This window comes from Canis lupus, chromosome 9, assembly GCF_011100685.1.
Source record: "Canis lupus familiaris isolate Mischka breed German Shepherd chromosome 9, alternate assembly UU_Cfam_GSD_1.0, whole genome shotgun sequence".
Classification (NCBI taxonomy): domain Eukaryota; kingdom Metazoa; phylum Chordata; class Mammalia; order Carnivora; family Canidae; genus Canis; species Canis lupus.
This window is the reverse complement of record NC_049230.1, coordinates 19,047,526-19,067,660: the sequence shown is the minus strand read 5'-3', so window position 1 is coordinate 19,067,660 and position 20,135 is coordinate 19,047,526. Positions and strand designations below refer to the sequence as shown.

The 20,135-nt window shown below is 57.9% G+C and overlaps 1 protein-coding gene across 5 annotated transcripts; it reads right to left on the bottom strand.

Annotated features, from left to right (window-relative positions):
• Positions 1-803: 803 nt before the first annotated feature.
• On the bottom strand, positions 804-15,677 carry UBTF (upstream binding transcription factor). Of its 5 annotated transcripts, none has more exons than XM_038547118.1 (21): positions 15,274-15,677; positions 12,188-12,313; positions 10,569-10,744; positions 9,930-10,013; positions 9,677-9,832; positions 7,221-7,285; positions 6,814-6,934; positions 6,343-6,453; positions 5,871-6,004; positions 5,568-5,709; positions 5,232-5,273; positions 4,994-5,107; positions 4,751-4,906; positions 4,281-4,436; positions 4,068-4,178; positions 3,359-3,447; positions 3,065-3,254; positions 2,042-2,089; positions 1,868-1,939; positions 1,636-1,779; positions 804-1,552 (listed from the first exon to the last, which is right to left on the bottom strand). In XM_038547118.1, the coding sequence occupies exons 2-21, from the start codon at positions 12,243-12,245 to the stop codon at positions 1,427-1,429; spliced, it is 2,295 nt and encodes a 764-aa protein (XP_038403046.1). In that variant the 5' UTR covers positions 12,246-12,313; positions 15,274-15,677; the 3' UTR covers positions 804-1,426. The 5 variants fall into 5 exon arrangements, with proteins under 5 accessions (XP_038403046.1, XP_038403043.1, XP_038403044.1 ...); XM_038547115.1 differs by lacking the exon at positions 15,274-15,677 and adding an exon at positions 14,809-14,966; XM_038547116.1 differs by lacking the exon at positions 15,274-15,677 and adding an exon at positions 13,448-13,579.
• Positions 15,678-20,135: the final 4,458 nt, after the last annotated feature.

The following is a 20,135-nucleotide window of genomic DNA, read 5'->3' as shown; positions in this document are numbered from 1 at the left end:
CAGAGATAAGGTGGCTTGGCTTATTAAGGGTCTAGGGATTAGGTTACCAGACATTTGGAGATGGCCAGGAAGGGTTAGGACAGCTGCAAAAGCAGCCTTTGCAGACCCCTTCCCCACCTGGGGGTTTGGAGGGGCGGGGAAGGGAGCAGACCTGAGAAATCAAAGGGAATGGGGTGGGGGTGTGGGGGAGCTGAAGGATACAGGGAAAGGCAGGAGGGGTGTGTGTTAAGAGCTTCCCATCTATCTCCCCAAGCCCAGTTTCTGAGCCTAAGGTGGCCAGGCAACCTCCCAGATGAACTGGGAAGGCCCTTCCCACTAAATAAAAGCTCTTTTAGGTGCACCCAGTCTGTCCCCCTCCCAATGCCCCACTGGAGACCAGCGGTGGCTCAGAGTCATGTAGCCCTGGCAGAGAGAAGCAGATATACAGGAAGCATTAGAGTGGTCAGTACACCGCCCCCCCCCCCCCCCCCACAATTGAATCAGAGATTAGGCAAAGCAGAGAATGTGGAGAAAGGGGCTGCCCCAGCCTGTTCCCACCAGGATCAACATCTCCCTGGCCCTTAGCAACCCATTCACCAGATTCAGACTGAGGTGGGCTCCCCCTTCTCTTACACACGCGCGCGCACACACACATGCACACACGCCTTTGCACACATCCACAGGTGCACCCATGCTATGTACAGGCGACACACGCTCCCGCGCACGCACTTTTCCATTCACATCAAGACCGTTTTTAAAAAGTCCCAAACCTACCCCCTAAACCCTCCCTCTCCCAGAAATGACAACAGAGACGGCAGCCGAGATCGGTAGGAAACGTCTCGTTGACAGCTCAGAGCTTAAAAAAAAAAATATATACACATATATAAAAAACACTTCTGCCCCCTCCCCCCCATGAGTGGGTCCAGGCAGCTCCTTCCTGCAGAGGGCAGGGGAGAGGGCTATGGGGCGGCGCCTGTTCTCTCTGAGGCTCCTGCCCTCCTCTCCCCCCACGTGTTCCCTGCCTCCAGTTCCAATGCAGGGGTCCAGTCGGCAAGCCCCTCCAGGACAGGAAGGGTCTTCCCCAAGCTTCCACCCTCCCATGGGTCGGGCTGCAGGTGTGGAGGGCCTCACTGAACTCTTTGGGACCCCCCACCCCACTCCCAGGTCCATTGTCCATGACGGAACCCCAAGTGCAGAAGAGGGGTGGGCCGGGCCGGTCCAGTGGTGGCTCAGTCTGATGGTTGCACTCCCTGGAGGGCCCCCCAGGGCTGATGTCTCTGAGGCTGCAGAGTCCTGGCCTGGGCTCCTCCAGCCCCTCCCCCACCGAATTAAAAAAAAAAAGAAAAAGAAAAAGAAAGAAAGTGGGGGAGGCCAGGGGCAGGGGACAGAACATGGGGGAGAAACAAAGGTGGTCAGTTGGGGAGGGGAGCCCTGGGTGGGATGAGTCTCAGTTGGAGTCAGAGTCCGAGGAGTCCCCCGAGGAGGAGGAGCTAGAGCTGCTGCCCTCAGACTCATTGTCCTCATCCTCATCGTCGTCCTCATCATCGTCCTCATCCTCATCATCCTCCTCGTTCTGGGGGGGGCAAGGAATGCGGTCACCAGGTGGCAGTCCTGGTAAGGGCCACCCTGCCCTCCCACCACGCCCTGCTGCCTGACCTCATCTCCGTCCTCACTCTCGTCCTCGCTGCTGGACTCGGAGGAGTCCCCACCATCCTCAGAGGAATCCCCGTTCTCATCATCCTCCTCCTCTTCGTCCTCATCCTCATCCTCCTCATCCTCTTCATCATCCTCCTCAGACTCCTGGGAGGGGCAGAGGCATGTCAGTGGTCTGTGCCACACTCCTCCAGGCACCGAGGACCCCCCCCTCCATCTTGGAGGAGCTCCTTACCGACTTGGACTGCAAGGCAGTCCTGCTGGATTTGGGGTTTGGGCCTCGAAGCTTGGTCATGCTCTTACGTTTCTGCAGGGAAGGGGAACACAGACGAAGGGAGAAGCCAGGAGTTCCAGACAGTGGACCCCCAAACCCCCCCTTTCCCCAGCACCACCCTGCTCCCACACTCACATTGGAGATGTACTCTTTATACGCTGCACGGTCCTGAGGAGACAAACTCTGGGAGACAGAGAAGGAGGTAAAGGTTGGAACGCCACCCAAACTACTGCTGATGGGAGTGTGTTGACCAAAAGCCAGGCAGTGGGTTAAGCATTTACATACCATTACCCCATTCTACTCCTGCCACTCTCCCCATACCTTGGGTCTCTGCAGAGTGCCCCCCAGGATCTGCGAAGACAGTCCAGGACTAATGCCTAAGAAGCCCTGAATTCTTTTCTAAGCTACCCTGTATTAGGACTGTGGTTTTCATGTCCCTCCTACTGTTCTACAGTCAAGGGGAGGCTCCAGAGTTAGGGCCTTCCTCAGCAGAGAAGCCCCCTACAATGACTATCATAGCTTGGTATCATCACTCCCACCCAACAAGCCTAGAGCCACTGATAAAGGAGTCTGTGGCTCCCCAAAACCTCTAGACACTTAAACCCTGCTATCTCCCAGGGTCCCTGGCTAACTTGCCTGGATAGCTGGGGGCGAAAGAGGTGGCTCTCCCCACGTTATAAACCTGACTGCTCAACCAAGGCGCCCAAGAAGAGCTCGGAGGCTTGAGGCCAAACCAGAGTCTGGGAGACGCCCTCTGGTCCCAGCTGGAGGTAGGACAAGGCAATCTGGCTTGGATTACTCTATTTACTAGCTGTGTAACCTTGGGTAAATTACTTAATCTCTCTGAACCTTAGTTTCTTTTCTTTGATATTGATCATAGGACTGCTAGGACAATGAATGGAATCGTGGAGGCAGGCCAGCCAGATGCTGCCTCCTCCTTCCAAGGGTCCCCAGCCCTCTCACCTTTTTTTTCTTAAGATTTTATTTGTTTATTCATGAGAGACTGAAAGAGGCAGAGACCTAGGCAGAGGGAGAAGCAGACTCCCTGAGGGGAGCCCAATGCAGGACTTGATCCCAGGACCCCAGGATCACACCCGGAGCCAAAGGCAGATGCCCAACCACTGAGCCACCCAGGTACCCCCACCCCAGCCCTCTCACCTTGACCCAGAGGTCCAGATGTACTTTGTACTGCTTCTGCTGCTCCTCTGCCAATTTTTTGTAGTGCTCTTTCTGGCTCTGGGAGATGCGCTGCCAGCGGCTGCCAATCTCCACCATGCGCTCTTTCAGCGGCAGGTGGTTCAGCTCCCCATTGGACAGCAGCTCCTGGGAGAACTTCTGGTAACCGTTCCTAGGTGGTAGAGTGGCACAGGGAGGGTTAGGACGCCTACCCTACAGCCATCCAGCCATGACCCTTCCTGCGGCCAAGGTGGGTTCTAGCCCCCTTAGACTCACATGGGAGGCTTCTTGGGTTCTCCTTGAAACTTCATCTTCTTGGATGAGTTTGCAGCAGTTGGGGGTGCCCGCATCTCACTCAGCTCTCTCTGTGGGGACACTCAAAGGAGTCACGCTCACTCCACCCCTCACCCAAAATTATTTCTACCATCTGCCCCACGCCATCAGTTGCCTTAGAAACTGAGGCCGAGGGATTCCTGGGTGGCGCAGCGGTTTGGCGCCTGCCTTTGGCCCAGGGCGTGATCCTGGAGACCCGGGATCGAATCCCACATCAGGCTCCCAGTGCATGGAGCCTGCTTCTCCCTCTGCCTGTGTCTCTGCCTCTCTCTCTCTCTCTCTCTGTGACTATCATAAATAAAAAAAGTTAAAAAAAAAATTTAAAAAAAAAAAAAAAAAAAAAAAAAAAAAGAAACTGAGGCCGAGCGGAGGAGCTACGTCCTAACAGGTCACACCTGGGCCAGGCGCCCCTGCTTGGAAGTGCTGTCACAACTACACTCACATGACTGGTCTCACAGCCCCCATGTACTGATTGATGTGTGACTGAGGCTCAGAGAAGGAAGCTGGCAGATTTGCTCAGGGTCACACAACCAAGGCTGGGACTCCCAGCTCCACAGCCCACCCACTGAGGACAGCTGCCAGCCCAAAAGGGTGCTCTGACCCCCAGCTCCCTAGGGGCCACCATGCTGACCAGCAGAGCCCTTCTTCCCACCTCGTATCGCTTTTGGTCTTCGGCTGCCTTCTTAATCCACATGAGTTTCTCTTTCTTCTCCATGTTGTTCCAGGTCATCTCCATGGCTTTCAAGGCCTTCACCCGGTCATTCTGGAGAGAAACAGAGGCATCAGCTATGGGAGGGGTCACCTGGGGCTGGAACCGGCCCGCGAGGGCAGGCCACTGAACAACCCCTTTCGGGCTCCCTGCCACCTTGAAGCGGGCCAGGTAGTCCCCGATGACGCTCTGCTGCCAGATCTCCTCGGCTCTCTTGGGTGACTCGGGCAGCTTGCCCCGGTCCTCGCGGTCCCCGCCTGGCTTCCTCTCCGACTGGGCCTTCAGCGCCGCCTCCCGGGCCTTGTACTTGGCCTGCGGAGGGCCGGCAGGGCGTCATCCTTCCGGCCGCCCCCAGGGGGCGCGCGTCCCCCGTCCACAGTGGAGGCACCCCCCCCTCTCCCGGCAGGGCGGGGCCGGCAGAGGCTTGGGCCGGCGCAGATGTCCCCCCCTGGGGCTCGGCCTGGGGCTCAGCCCGCCAACCGGCTCTGCTCCCCGGGATGCTGCGGAGCTGCGGGCCCCCTCGGCACCTGAGCCCAGGCACAGGGAGGGCTAAGGGAGGGCTAAAGCGCAGGCCGTGGCTGAGGAAGTGTGGCCCGCCCCTGGGGGAGAAGCCCCCGAAGCCTGACCTTCTTCTTTTCGGACAAGTCGTTCCACATGCGGGCCAGAAGACGGGTCAGCTCGCTCTCCGAGAGCTCGGGCCGCTCCTCCTGCAGCTGCCGCCGCTTCTCTTCAGAGAAGATGAACATGGCCGACACCGGCCGCTTGGGCTTCTCTGAACCGCCCTGTCGGTGGACAGAGGTCGGGTCCGTGGGGGTGTGGACAGGGAGCCCCATGTTCCCCCACCACCGCCCGTTGTGCCCCCTGCCCACCTTGCCCCCTTCCTGCGAGGGCTTCTTGGAGGCGGGGCTGGTGGCTTGCTTCTTGTTGATGCTTAACATCTTCTCCTCCCCCAGGACCCGCTGCTGTTCCTCCTCTGGCAAGCTCTGGTCCAGAGACAAGACGTGGCATGGGGCTGCGCACCTGGGAGCCAGCTCCTCCCAGGTAGTCCAGAGGGCCCTGCTTAATCCCAGGGCCTCTGCCCAATGCCCCACCTACGAGAACACTCACCTCTAGGAAACGGAGAAGCTCCACCTCATAATCTTTCTTTTTCTAGGAAAGAAGGGGAGTCCGGGTCAGTGTGGGCACATACCTGCTCGTTCCCAAGGGACAAGAGCCTTCTACAAAATGTTCGGAGCCTGGACAGGGCCTAATCTCCTTCTATAGACACTAGACAGGCAGCCTGGGGGCCATCTGGCTTGATCAGCCCAGATGCTAAACCTAGCAGACTAGACGAAGTTTGTAGCAGGTGTTTGAGACACGTTTGACCACTGACTGACCCCTAGTTGGGGTCAGATACTCCCAAGGCCCCAAGGGTCTCCAGACGTCCTCTTTAGCACAACCTACCTGGTCACACTTCTTGTGGTAGGCATCCTTCTCCTTCTGGGAGAGCAGTTTCCACTGCTGGCTGCATAGCACCATGCGCTCAGTGCTGGGCACGTCCTTCATGTTGGCCATCAGCTCTGCGCAGTACAGCGAGTAGCTGTTCCTATCAGAAACAGCAGGAAAGGAAGAGCAACCCCCCTTGAGTGACCAGGGCAGTCCAGGGCACCTGGCTTCAACTTCAGAACCTGGCCGAGATCCTTGGATGGCCCAGCTCCCTAGAAGCCCTCGTGCCCACTCACCCACCCACCCCAGGGCAGTGCTCACGGAGGTGGCTTGGTGGGTCGCCCATCAAACTTGTCCTTGAGCTGGCGTTCGGCCTTGGTGAGGGTGGACTTGGTGATGCCCTCCTCACTGATGTTCAGCTCGGGGTGCTTCTGGATATAGTCACGCATAATCTCCTGCAGAGTGAGGTGGGGGGATGGAGGGCAACGGGGTGTGGGGTTAGCGGGGGCTGGGGAGGGGGGAGAGCCGCTGGGGAGGGGAGGCAGGGAGCAAAGCTGGGGGGTGGCCGTGTGTCTGCTATGTCACACGAGACGTGGTGCCCTGCCCTGCCCTAGCCTGAGATCTCTTGGGGGGGTGGGTGGGGAAGGTAGGGGCAGAGGTGAGGGGCCCAGAAGGCCCCTCCCTCAATGAAGGGACAGGGAATGACTGCCTCCCGCAGAGTGCGGAGGCCACAGAGTCAGAGGGCAGAGGCTCTTGAAGAGCCGGATGGGGAGGAGCGCAGCGGAAGCCTAACCTCGTACTCCTTCCGCTGCTCCAGGGCCTTATGAATCCATTTCAGCCTCTTTTTGTCCGAGAGCTGAGACCACTGCTTCCCCAGGGAGTCCTTCACCTCCTTCGTAGTGGCCTGCAAACCAAAAGCCGTCAGACACACACAGGCAGCCAGGGGCAGGGGGAGGGGAGAAGGGGGAAGGGGGCACAGAGGCCCCCACCCCCTCAGGCCACAGGAGGTCACAGGAGTGTCCCCCACAGGCCAGGAGGGGAAAGTAGAGAGGCGGGAATCCCGCCTAGGTGCAAGGGGACAGGCTCACACACGCACGCACGCACACACTCGCACGCCAGCTGGCCCAGGCCCTGTCCATGCAGCCCACCCCTGGGGAGGGGCCTCCTCTCCTGCTCCCCTGCACCGTGCCCGGCCGACCTGGCGCGGCTCCCCCCTTGCCACCACCGTGCGCCCTCCATCCCTACCCCCTGGCCGGACACTCACATCTGGCCGCACTTTGAGATACACCTTCTTCTCGTGGGTGTACCACAGCTGCTGGGGGGTTTTGGGCTTCTCAGGGATGTCCGACTTCTTGGCATTCTGGATTAGGTCAGGGTGATCCTCCCTAGCCAGGGCATGGGGAGCAACAGTCAGCGGGTACAGGGGGATCCTGCCAGGGAGACCCCCAGCTAGCTGCCCCACCCACCAAGGCTCCTAGGCCTATCAACTGGGGCCTAGTGGGACAGTGGCTACCTGCCTGTCCCTGCCCTTGAGTGTGACCCACTAGGGTCTACACATGACCCATCCATCTTCCATGCCTCACAGATGGCAAGCTCGAGGCTCTGGTTGGTATCACCCTAACCTGCCACACCCAGTGCCCTGTGGCCCTCCTCTGGGCTCCACTGCCTTACCTGAACCGGGCCAGGTTTCGCTCGAACTCCTGTTTCTCTCTCTGGAAGTCCTGAATATATTTCATCTGGGGGAGGAGGGGATGGGGTCATCCACGACCCAAAGCCTGAGCTACAAAAGCCACTGAGTCCTCCTTGCTAGCTATTTTGCCTCCCAGTGGTGATGTGGATAGAAGGTGGCGTGAGCTGGCAGGAGATGGTGGCCTGCCTTCCAGTGGGCTGTGGGGGGGGGGGGGGGGGCGCTCAACCGTAGCCCCAACTGCTAGCTTAGAGCCACACAGTGGGAGCTACAGGGGCCTCCCAGAATACATCCTATGTCCTATTCCCTCCTGTCAAGAGAGGGAGAGTCCCAGGAGTGGGACCCAGCATTACCCAGTCACAGTGAGTAGTGACACAGCTGGGACTCCCCCTGACCTTACCTCCCCACCTTTCCCCAACACCGCAAAACTCTCCTCAATGCATTAGGAGGAGGTGTAGGCCTTGCCCCTATTATTCCCTCCTCTCAGGTCTGTGGCAGCTACTGTTGGTCTGTTGCCTCAAAGATGGTTCACAGGGCCGGGGGCAGGCTGAGTCTTGCTTTCAAGTAAGGCCCAAGGGTAGACTGTGTTGAAGGCACCCAGAGTGAATTCTTGCAACGTGAATGACATTCTCATAGATCTCTCAACTTGAATTTTCTTCCCGATCTGCTGAGTGGTCCCCCTGGAACCCTGACTATCCTTCATATGCCCTCCCCATCCCAAACCCCTTCCCATCACCTTCTTCCCTGCCTCTGATCCCTTCTCCAAGCTCCTGGCTGGCAGGCTCCTCGAGCTCCCCTTCCCCCACCCGACTGGTTCTCCTCTGCCTTGGCTTCTCTTCCTTCTCCTCCACCTCTTTCTATAGGGCTGGCCTCCCTTCCCGCCATCACCCGCCTACTTCCATTTTGTTCCTGCCTCTCCATTCCTCTCTTCTTTTCTTCCTTCCTTCATCTACCTCCTGTCCTCACTACTGCTCAACGTCCAGCTCTCCTTTCTCCCTTTTTCCCCCGGTTCACAAGAGTCAGCTGTGGAAGCATCCAGAGGCTCATGGCAACTGAGTCCAACCCCTGCCTTTCACAAGAGGCACCAGGCACAGGAGGAACCAGCTTCACCTTCCCCTGTGGTTCTTGTAGAAAATGGGGAGCAGAGCCCAGCCTACTCTGCCCTAATCTCAGCCCTCCTCACACAGAACAGCGGCTTTCAGAATAAGGCACAAGCAGACTGGGCTTATCCTCTGCACCTCAGATAAAGACCATGTCCAGAGAAATGAGGTAACTTACCAAAGGTCACACACAGAACAATTCAGTGGTAGTCAGGAGCAGAACCCCAAGTCTCGTGTCCCCCAGGCCAGCACTCTGTCCACTCTACCACATAGTTTCTTAACTCTCCCAGGTCCTCAGACCCTCTGCCTCTCCCTCCCTCTCCATGAGAGTCTGGGTGTTGTGTGTACAGTCAGCTCTGCAACATCCCCATCAGAGGGGCCAAAGAAAACTCTTAATTCCTACTCCTGCTTGGCCTGGACAGCAAGTGTAGACAGCTGGTTTCACCCAGCCAAGCTGGCTTCTTTTTGGATACAGAACCAAGGGCACGGGAGTCTGCAGCCAGAGTGCACAAACCAGGAAGACAGAGGGCTATGTATGGTGTGGCAGCCGGTGCCACGTCCTGAGACCTGGCCACATAAGGCTTTGTCTCTTCTTCCAGTAAATGTGCGTTCTTGTCTCTCCCACTGCCCCTCACCGACATCTCTCCCTGGCTCCACCTCACAGTCCAGCACCCTGGCTGTCCATCTCTCTCCTCTCCCCATCTCACTTGGGGCCCTGCTGCAGGCTCCTCCACTGCTTTGCTGCCCTCTGTGAGGGTCCACTTGACAGCACGAGGCCACAAGGGACAAGGTACAAATCCTTGGCTGAACGTGGAGGAAGGAAGCCCACTTAATATGTGTGGACATGGCGGTGAGAAGAGCACCCAAGTGCTGTTCTGCTGTTGCTAGTTGTGTGACCCAGGACGCGAGTCCCTCCTGGGCCCCAGTTCCTTGCCCACACAACCGGAATAACCCCTTCTCTGGGGGTTCCCTTTATGAGGATACTGCACGCACCAAGTGAGACCACAGTGAAAACTGTCCAAGGATGAGCTGCTGTGCCAGCCTAACAGTGAGAATGCGACCATAGAGGTAAAGCTGGATGAGGCAACACTTGGACTGTCTGTGGGGGGAAAGGGCTGGTCCGAGCATCTGCTTCAGTCCGGGTCACACCTTCGACCATGCCTGCACTTGATAGTGTATGGGAGTGGGAGGAGGGGACCGAGTGTGGCTGCCCAGGACCCTGCACTCTGCTCTGCTTACCCAACCCCATCCCTGATGTCCCTCTATGCCTGAGCTGACCTACACTGCACCAGCTGCTCCCTGCCCTTCCCGTCCTCCCTACTTTGCCCCCCTCCCCCCACCTTCTTCTTCTCCGGCAGCTCCTTGTATTTCTTGGACAGAATCTTGGTCAGGTCCAGGTTGCTCATCTCAGGGTGGAGTTTCGCATACTTGGCTCGCTTCTCCATGAAGAAGCGGAAATAAGGGGTCAGGGGCTTCTTTGGGAAGTCCGGGTGTTTCTGGAAGGAGGGTCAAGGACACGGTGAAGGTCAGACAGTATCTGTTCTTTGGACCATTCCTCTCTTACACATCATACTCCTCCTCCTGGAAACTCACCTTGAGTTTTTTGCCTTTGTAAGGATTTTTAACATGTTCCTGAGCATCAAGGATCAATTCTGTCAATGTTCGGAACTTCCTCACCTGGAGAAGAAAGGAGGTGAGTGCAAGAGGAAGTTCAGGAGAGGAAAACACCACCCTAGAGCCTACCCCCTTTCCCAACAGGTCTCCTCTACTTTCCACTACACTGAATTTATCAGACGAGGAGGGGCAGGAGCCAACAGCCACAACTCAGCCCCTGACACCCAGACAACACCTGGGCACTGGCCCACTCCTATGGCACAGGACCAGACAGTCCGTACACACCAAAGGACGACAACAAGGTGACCACCTGACCTCGATGTGTTGTCCATGCCAGCACCTCATTCAATCCCCAGAACAGCTCAGGCGAGAGAAGATCCCAGATGTAAGTATTCAAGGCCACACAGCTAGGAAGCGGCAGAACTGAGAGCTCTAGGCCAGTGCTATCAACCGTGCCACCTCCCCAATGCACAAGGGCGACCACATAAGCACCTCGCCTGGTCTCTTTCCTTCCTGTTTATTGACTTCTGTTTCCTCTCCCCCACCAGGAAGGTTGAGGCAGGGGTTCACGTAGACGCGTCAGGAAGGGGGCAGCAGAAGGGGGAGGGGATCAGTTACCTCATTAGAAATCTCCACCCATTTGAGCTTGCACATGTCTCCAGAAAAGTCTTTAAATGCTACTTTTTCCCAATCCATATGTGACTCGGTTGTTTTGAACTTGGAGCTGTCATTGGATGGAAGGTTGTTCTTCATGCATTCCAGCAAAGTCAGCATGTCTTCCTGGGACCAGCGGTCTGGGGAGGGGCAAGAAAGGCACATCATGCCCAGCTCATGCTTCCCCCCCATCTGTTCCCCAGTCCTTAAGTGCTCAATCCTTCTTTCCCTGGGCATCCCAAATCCCTGGGGATCTCTGATGTGAAGGCAAAGACAAGACATGACCTAGTCACAAGAGAAAACTGTGACCATGTGGATTGGAGCGGGTATTCCAGACCAGAGAGCATCATACCTAGAAAGCCAGACTTGAAATCAAGTCTGGTTTACTTCAAAACTATGGTCATTTCTAACATGCCAGGTTGCCACAGACTACTATTTATTGCAGGGAAGAGAAAGAAATGAAGCTACAGTGATTTGGGACCTGGTGGGAAAACAGCTAACTTACTAGGAGAGGGGAGGGAAGCAGGGAGGCAGACCAAGTTGAAATGTGTTGCCAAGTTTAAGTTCTAGGTGGATACCATGGATGTGCAAGGGCTGAGGATGGAGTGTGGGCAGTAAGGAGAACCCATGCAGACATTTCTCTCTGGCACAGCTGGAAACTAACACTGGAGACATGGGCAATTTTGGGCAAGTAAGAAAAATGGAATGGAAATGGAAGAACCATACAGGGCAGCTGAGAGGCAAGACAAGCAGACGAGCAAAGGTTCTCAGGGCCCTGGCTCCAGGGAGAACCCCCAGAATTCTGAGTTGTCTTCTGGGTCCAACTCCCCATGGAGGCAAAAAAAAGGGGGAGGGGGGGTCTGAACCAGCTATTTCCAGCCACTGAACTAGCCTCAGCAGGCCTCTCTGGAGGGTGGCTACCCTGGAAGGTAAGTTAGGAGAACAACCAGGACTAGGAGTCAAAAGGGCTCTTCATTTGCATTTGCATCTGGTAACCAGGGTCAAGGTTGCCACAGGGTGGGTCACATGGACCAATAATCCTCAGTCCTCTCAGCGTCCCAGTCAGGGCCAGATGCTCAGCTTCATCCAACCCCCTGCCCCCATCGGCACAGGATCTCTCCTGGATGGGGTAGGATCTAGTTATGGACCTCCTATGGCTTGGAGCCTCAAACCACCAAAATATCCTGTCTCCACCTGCCTCACCCAAAACCTTGTCCTCTGAATAACAATAAAACACCTGAAAAGCCTTGCCAATCCCTCCCTTCTCCCCCTCCCCCCCATTGCTCATCCTTCCTCCCATTCCAGGACTCTGGGTGAGGAAAGGACAAACTCTGGCCAGATGGGAATCCCAGAATGAAGGCTCCCATAAGACTCTCTCTCTAAGTGGGAGAATGAAGTGTGGAAAATATAGTTTATAGCCTCAAGGCCAAATAACTTGGGTTTAGCCAAACTTGACTCATAAAACTGAAGATACCCCCCTCACCTCGATTCAGAGAACAGGGACTGTCTAACCCCTTTCGAAGGAGAGGGGGTCCCGCAAACAACCATGTGGGAAAAGAGGACGTAAGTTAAAGTGCTCCTACCTTGGCCTTTGGGGGCGGCCATTTCCAGGTCTGTGGGGCAGTCAGCTTCTCCGTTCATTCTTTAGCCGTCCAGCCTCCTCCTTGGGTCGTGCTGGCCGGGCAACCCGCGGTCAAAACCACCTCACCCTTTAGAAGAGACACCAGTCCCCACTCAGGCGGGATGCGAGGTGAGGGACTTTCTATTCCTCCCTCCCCCAAGGGGGAGGGGGGCACAAGTCCGCACTTTAACGGAGACCCTGCCAAGACCCTAGTAGACCTAAAGGGTCTGTGGGTGTGGGAGTGCGCCCCCCCGCGCCCCTGCAGCCCGGCTCCACCGCGTGCGCCCTCCCCTGCCCACGCGAGAGACTGCTCCCAGCTCCCGCGTGCAGCGAGCGCCCGCCCTCCGCCCTCCTTCCCCCACCCGGGCCAAAAAAAAAAAAAAAAAAAAAAAAAAATCTCCTCCTCCTCTGTGCGCCCGCCCCGGGGAGGCCCCAGGCTGGAGGGCGGGGGAGGAGGAAGGGCGGGTAAAGGGCGCGCGCGGCCGCGGAAGCGGGCGCGCGCCGCAGTCTCCTCCTCCCGCCTCCCCCCGGCCGGTTCCCCCCGCCTCCGCAACCCGGCGGGGACCCGGACGCAGCGCAGCCGCCACCGGCCCCGGAGCGTAGCGGCCGCACCGCCCCCGGGGACCGGATCCGGATTCCCGCCGCCCCCCCTCTCGGGCTCCCGACGCCGTCCCCGCCCGCCTGGGCGGGTGAGCAGCCGGAGAGAAGCGGCCTAGCCTGCCCCCCGCCCCCGAGCCACCCACCCCGGCCGGAGGCGCCGCCACCGCCCAGCCACCCCGACGCACACGGAGGAGCCCGCCGCAGAGGCGCGACCACGGCGGGAACCGCCGCCTCCTCCCCCGAGCTTGCGGCCCAGCCCCGCCGGCGCCCCCGCCCCGGCCTCCGGGGAGCTGAGCCAAGGAGAGGGCGGGAGGACGGCGGCCGGGAGGCGGGGGCGCAGCGCTCACCGGCCCCGCCGCCCCCTCCGGCGGCCGGCGAGAACTGCGCCTGCCGGCTCGGAGAAGCGCGGGCTCCTGTGCCCGCGGCCGGGGCTCGGCTCGGGCCTCGCTTCCTGCCCTCCCCTCCCCCGGCTCTCGGCGTCCTCTCCAATGCCCTGATCCTCTTTCGTCCAGTCCCCTGCCTGGAGGGCGGCCCGGGTCTCCCCCGGCGTCTACGGCACCCGCGGTTCGCTCCCCGCCGCCCGGCCCCGACCCCGGCGCGCGTCCTCAGCCGCCTCGGTTACCCGGCGCAGCGCGGCCTCCGGGCTTCCCGCTCCGGCGGCTCCCTCCCCGGCTCTGAGCGGCGGCGCCCTCCCCCGCTCGGCCGGGCACAGCCGCAGCTCCCTCCCGCGGCGGCAGCGGCTCCTCCTCCGGGCGCGGCGGCGGCGGCGCTGGGGCGGCGGCTGCTGCTGTGGCGGCGGCGGCGGCTGTGGCTGCTGCTGCCTGCTGCTCCTCGCGGCGAAAAGCACAAAGCACAGCGCCCTCCGCCTGCAGGCAGCCCGCCCGCCGCCCGCCCGCCGGCCCCGGCCTCAGCTCGCACACCCCCCGCCGCCGCCGCAGCCTCCGCCGCCGGAGCGGGGAGGAGGAGGGAGAAGGGAGGAGGAGGAGCGGGAGGGGGGGCGGGAGAAGCGGGGCAGCGAGCGCGTCCTTCCCCGTAGAGCGCACACCGACCCCCGGGGAGCGAGCGCCAGCCCGCCCGCCTCGCCGGCTCCGCTCCCTCCCACAGCCTGCCCGGGCGGGCTCCGCGGGGGGCAGCTGGGAGGAGGGGCGGGAGCTGGGGGGACCCGGGCGGCCGAGGCGGAGGGAAGGAAGGAGGGGAGGGGGGTGGTGGTAGTGGTGGTGGTGGTGGTGGTGGCGGCGGTGGCGGCGGCGGCGGCGGCGGCGGCGGCTGCTGCTGCTGCCGGGGAGGGGGGGCCGGGGCAGGGAGACACGCAGCCGCCCGGATGGCGGCGGGGCTCGGAGCCGAGGCGGGCGGGCGGGCGCCGAGAGCGACCTCGCCAGACCCGCGGGGGAACTAGCAGGCTCGGCCGGCGCGGGAGGGAGGGCGCGAGGCGCGGCCGCCAGAGACGGTGCCCGGAGGGCCCCCCGGCGGCCGGGGAGGCTGAGGGGGTGCCCGCAGCCCTGCTTCGGAGCTCTCCCCCAAGTCCTCCCAGCTAAGATTCGGGTTTCCACGGCAGTCCTCACCCGCTCCCTTCTCCCGCCTCCTGGAGCGGGCGCTCCGCGCCCACCCTCATCCCCGGAGCGTGGCCACCGGCTTGGGGCGCACGCACGCCCATCCCGGCGCCAGGCTTCGGCGCCTACCTCGCGGTCCCCTTGCTTCCGAACAGCACACACACGAAACTTAAAAAAAAAAAAAAAAAAAAAAAAACCGTACAAAATGCCCTGCCTGCAAATTAAAAAAAAAAAAAAAAGAAGTCCCCTTTGCTCCTTTACACCCCGGAAACGGCGAGGGGGCGATGGGGTCCGGCGGAGGAGCTGCTCTGGGAGCCGGTTCAATCCAGCCCGGCATGGCTCCCCAGGCCTGCCCGGGCGCATGGAGATCGGCGCCGCCGCCACTCGCAGCAACCCCTCTCCCCCGAAATCCGCGGAGCCCGGGCTCACTTACCGAGCGTGTGAATGGGAGCGCGGGCCAGGGGCGCCTAGGGGTGCGGCGGGCCGAAGAGCGGAGCCGCAGCTCCGCCGCAGCCGACGCCGGGGCAGCGAGTCGCCAGACAAAGCCCGAGATGGCGAAGCGGAGCGACGGCTAATGGCGAGCCCCACGCGCCGCGCTCCGCCCGCCCCGCTCCGCCCGCCCGCCCGCCCGCCTCGGCGCAGCGCAGCGCCGCTCCGAGCGCTCGCCCGTCAGAGCCGCCTCGGCGCCGCCGCCTCCCGGGCCACCCCGGCCTCGCCTGGCCCCTCCGCCTCCTCCGGGCCACTCAGCCTCACCCCCTTCCCTCCCACCGCGATGGGGGCTGCACGAAAATAAAAAAAGAAAAAGAAAAAAATGCTTTTCTTTCTTTTTTTTGGTGGGGGGGCAGGGCGGGCGTGTTGAGACTTTTGGGGTTTTTTTTTGCCCCCAGCTCGCACTCACCTGCGGAGCCGCCGGGAGGGCTGGGGGTGGGGGCGCGCGGGGCTGGAGCCGGCGAGCGCGGGTTGAAAGCTAGCCAAGCTCTGCAGCGCCCGACCCGGGCGTATACGCCGCCGCCAGTCCCCGCAGAGAAATCGTCCTCCTACCCCCGCCTCCATCGCTCTGCGTTTCTCTTCCAATCAGCCGGTCGCTTGGCGGCTCCTCCATTCTCCGGCCAAGCCCGCTGCCTAGAGCGAGCTCCACTCCTCCATCTGCTAGCCCGGTTCCTGGCTCCCCTGCCGGGGCCGGCGAAGCGACGTAGGGCCGGAGGGGGATTTGCGAGGGAACCTGCCTGCTTCCCGCTCCCATTGCTCCCTCCCCGCTGCCTCCTGCCTCCTGCTTCTCTCCTGCGTCTTTCCAACTCTCCCCTGTCGCCACTGGTGTGTGTCTGAGTGTGTGCGCGGCTTTTTTTTTTTTTTTTTTTTTTTTTTATTGCTCTTTGCTTTTGCAACCCTGAAGCCAAAGCGAGGGGGTGGGGGATAAAGGAGGGGGGGGGGTTACAAAAAAAAAAAAGTAAGAAGCTCTTAGATTTGCAACACATTGAAAAACCGGGGGAGCACCCCGCCTCGCCGGATCTCGGCTCCCCGCGAGGGCCTTCCGGGTTTTAGAGCGAGCCTCTCGTTGTTCTCAACGCCCCTCACCTCCTCCGGGTTTAGGATCCGAGGTGTCCGATCAAAAAGTTCTCCCCTTGGGCCGTAGCAAGGGGTGTCAGGGTGGGAATTAGGGGGATTTCTCAAGAAGCAGTAGCCTCCCCCCACCCCCCACCCCGGTTTCGGTAGTTGGGCCGGGGTTGGGGCGGAGAGCGTGATCCCGGTGGGTCTGCGCCAGGAGCTTCCGGGGCGAAGCGGGAGCCAGGAGACCGCGCTTCGCGCATCTCCCCCTCGGTCTCTGCCTCCAGTCCCCTGCCAGCTCCCCCTTTAATTTTTTTTTTTTTTTTCCTCTCCTTTAATCTAATTTCTTCCAACTCCACCTTTGTTGTTACCGGCGTCACGCCCGGACCAGCCAATCCCCGCCATGCAATCAGCTTGTCAAAAAGGCTCGGCCAGCCCTGGGAAAGCAGGCCGCGGGCGCTGGGCCCCCTCCTTCCCCCAGCGGCGGCGGGGAGCCGCGAGGGGAGCCTGGCACCCGGGCCCCGCCGCCCGAGCCGCCGCGGGGCAGCCTTCGCCCGGGCCTGCGGCACTCCGCCGTCCTGCGGCTCCGGGGGCGAGAGGCCGGGGCGGGGACCGCCATCCGCCCTCCCGGGGCTGCCGGCTGCGGTCGTCGGTCTCTGCCTCCCCTCTTCCGAGGCAGCAGGGTTGTCAGGACGCAGGGAGCCGGAAGACGAAGAGCGCCCGCTTCCCACAGGCGAGCCTGCGGTCTGGGCCGCCGCTGCCCGCGCAGCGCCATCGCGCCGGGCTCCGGGGCTCCCGGGCTGCCCGCCTCCCGCACCGACTCTGCGGACTGCCCGCACCGCGGCCAGCCGGGGCGCCGGCCCCTCCGGACTCTCCGCTGGCACACAGCCTTCTCCATCCTCACTCAGCGGCCTCCCTGCCGCTGTAATTCCTCTTGTCTCCTGGGAGAAATGAGATTCCTTTCCCAGGACTTCCACAGCCCACATCTGCCACGTCTTACAAACAGGGAGGAAAACCTTGTCAAGATCTGGTGTGACCGGATTTTTGAGTGGGCAGGGCACGTAGGAGAGGCCGGTTGACCTTGTTGCTAATGAAGCTTCAGCTCATGGCCCCTCATTTGCGGGGCCTTGTAGTGCCCTGTTCTTAATTTTATTTCATTGTTGGGTATTATTTTTGTTAAAGACCCACACATACACACATTGTACAGCTCAAGTCTGCACAAATCCAGCTCTGCCCTTGGAGCCTACTCAGAGCATTTTGTGTAGGATCAAACCACCTCACACTGTACTTAGAAAACGGACTGACTTTCGTATGTGTGTTTTAAGATTTTATTTATTCATGAGAGACACAGAGAGAGGCAGAGACATAGGCAGAGGGAGAAGCAGGCTCCCTGTGGGGAGCCCCATGCAGGACTGGATCCCAAGACCCCCAAGATCAGGACATGCGCCAAAGGCTCAACCACTGAGCCACCCAGGTGCCTCCTGACTTTCTTGTTTTGTCTGGGAAAGAGCAAAGGGTTTAGAGTCAGAAGTCACAGCTCCCAGCTTCTCAGCTTCCCCACCCTCTTAAGCAGTGTGTGTTTGATCACATCTCTTAACCTCATCTGCTGATACTGTTTCCTTGTCTATAAAATGAGAATAGCAAACCTGCTTTCTCTGCTTTCTTCCCCAGGGGTTGGAGAGTCACCCGAGATGATGTATATAAACTGTAGGTGGAATGCTCCACAATGTCACTTGCCACAACTGAGAAACTTGGATCCCAAGAAAGGCCCAAGTCTTTTACACACAGATCTAGAATCCAGGTGTCCTGGCTCCTGGCCCTGAGCTTCTTGGCTGGGCCAAGGGGCCTTTCGGTAAAGTGCTCTGGAATAAAACAGGATGAACATGAATCATAAAAATGATTATTATTGATTTTTCATTCCTTGGGCAGCAAAAAAAAAAAAAAAAAAAAAACCCATCTGGCACTCTTCTCACTTGGAAACCAACTGCCTTGTTTTACATCTATTGTGTCTCTCTGGTGAGGTCAAGAGTCTAGGACTTGGGACATGGGCCAGACTCTGAGGGAATCTGCCCTTGGTCCTTCTTCTTTGCCCCCTCTCCTAATTTACCTTCCCTCCCTTCCAGTTTTCCACCCTGTACCTTGACACAAAGCCTTAGCCTTCCATACCTCCAGCCAGGCTGGTGACAAGGCATAATCCTAGCTACACACTCTCCACTTGGCCCCAGCACTTCTCTGGGTTGCCAGTATCCCAGCAGGAGCTCACATCAAACCCCTAGTGTGCCTGGAATGCGTTAACCAAAGTGTAGTGTTTGAATTCCTTGTGTACGTGAAGTAATTTTATTTATTTATTTATTTAATTTATTTCGTGGTATACAGATGAACATTATTTTCAAACATGTGTCCTTTAATGTGTATTGGAAATGTTCTGCTTTTTATTTTTATTTTTTATTTTATTAGTTTTTAAAGACTTTATTTATTTATTCATGAGAGACAGAGAGAGAGCCAGAGACATAGGCAGAGGCTGAGGCAGAAGCAGGCTCCCCACTGGGACTCCATCCCAGGACCCTGGGATCACAATCTGAGCTAAAGGCAGATGCTCAACCACTGAGCCACCCAGGTGCCCCTAAATGTTCTGTTTTTTAATGTTTATTCAAGATAATGACATAAAGATGTCTTCCTTTTTTTTTTTTCCTGAGCTGCTGTCCCTTATTTTTTCCTAAAAGATTTTATTTATTTATTTGAGAGAGACAGAGAGAGGGCAGGAGGAAGGGGGAGAGGGAGAAGGAGAGGGAGAAGCAGGCTCCCCCCTAAGCAGGGAGCCCTGTTCCAGCCTGGATCCCAGGACCCCACAGGAATCATGACCAGAGCTGAAGGCGGATGCCTAACTGACTGAGCCACCCAAGTACCCCTATTTTTTTCTTTTTTTAATTGATAAAGAAATAAAAATTGATATATTTTTCTTTTTTTAGAAAAGATTTTATTTATTCATGAGAGACAGAGAGAGAGAGAGAGAAGCAGAGACACAGGCAGAGGCAGAAGCAGGCTCCATGCAGGGAGCCCAATGTGGGACTCTATCCCCGGACTCCAGGATCACGCCCTGGGCCTAAGGCAGACGCTAAACCGCTGAGCCACCCAGGGATCCCCATATTTTTCTTTTTTTACAGATAATAAATTGCCCATGTTTTAAGTTTACTGCTTGATTTTTATGTATGTATACATAGTATATATATCATGGAACTACCACCCAGACCAAAGTATGGAATGTTTCTAGCATCTAGCAAGGTTACTCAAAGTCAATATTTCCCTCTAAATGTCACCAATATTCTGAGCCCCATTGCTATAGAGAAAGAAATTTAACCTGTTTCTGGACTGGGAGTTCACATTCATGGAATCTTATGCATGTAACTTCTTTATACCTAATCTCTTGTTTTTAAAAGATTTTATGTATTCATTCATGAGAGGCACAGAGAGAAAGAGGCAGAGACACAGGCAGAGAGAGAAGCAGGCTCCATGCAGGGAGCCCAATGCGGGATTCAATCCCAGGACTCCAGGGACACGCCCAAAGCAAAAGGCAGAAGCTCAACCTCAGAGCCACCCAAGCGTCCTGGAGCCACCCAGGCGTCCCTACACCTGACCTCTTTCACTCAATGTTATGTCTAAGATTAATTTGTGATGCTGCAAGTAGCCATGGTTCCTTCATTTTCATTACTATGTAGTATTCCATTGTGTGAATACATCACAATTATCCTTTCTACTCTTAATGATCATTTGGGTTGTGTCTAGTTTTTTTTTTTAAGATTTTATTTATTTATTCATGAGAGACACAGAAAGAGAGAGGCAGAGACACAGGCAGAGGAGAAGCAGGCTCCATGCAGGGAGCCCAATGTGGGACTTGATCCCAGGTCTCCAGGATCAGGCCCTGGACTGAAGGCAGCGCTAAACCGCTGAGCCCCCTGGCTGCCCTAGTTTTTGACAATTAAGAATAAAGTGGCTTCAAACATTCTTGTACATATCTTTTGGTAGATATATGCATTCATTCCTCCTGTGTATATTTCCAGGAGTAGAATTCCTGTATCACAGAATATAAATATATTGGACATTAATAATATTGCCAGATGGTGTTGTCAATGTTGTTGGATTTTGGCCATTCTAATAGATGTGTAATGATATCTCATTGTTTTAGTTTGCAATTTCTTAATGGCATATGATGTTGAC

Bases quoted from the DNA above. Each gene is read 5' to 3' on its own strand.
- UBTF (XM_038547118.1), bottom strand. From the start codon at position 12,245: ATGAACGGAGAAGCTGACTGCCCCACAGACCTGGAAATGGCCGCCCCC. The intron at 5,710-5,870 runs GTGAGCACTGCC...TGTTTCTGATAG, and splicing joins CGACCCACCAAGCCACCTCC to GAACAGCTACTCGCTGTACT. The intron at 2,090-3,064 runs GTGAGAGGGCTG...TCTGTCTCCCAG, and splicing joins ATCTGGACCTCTGGGTCAAG to AGTTTGTCTCCTCAGGACCG.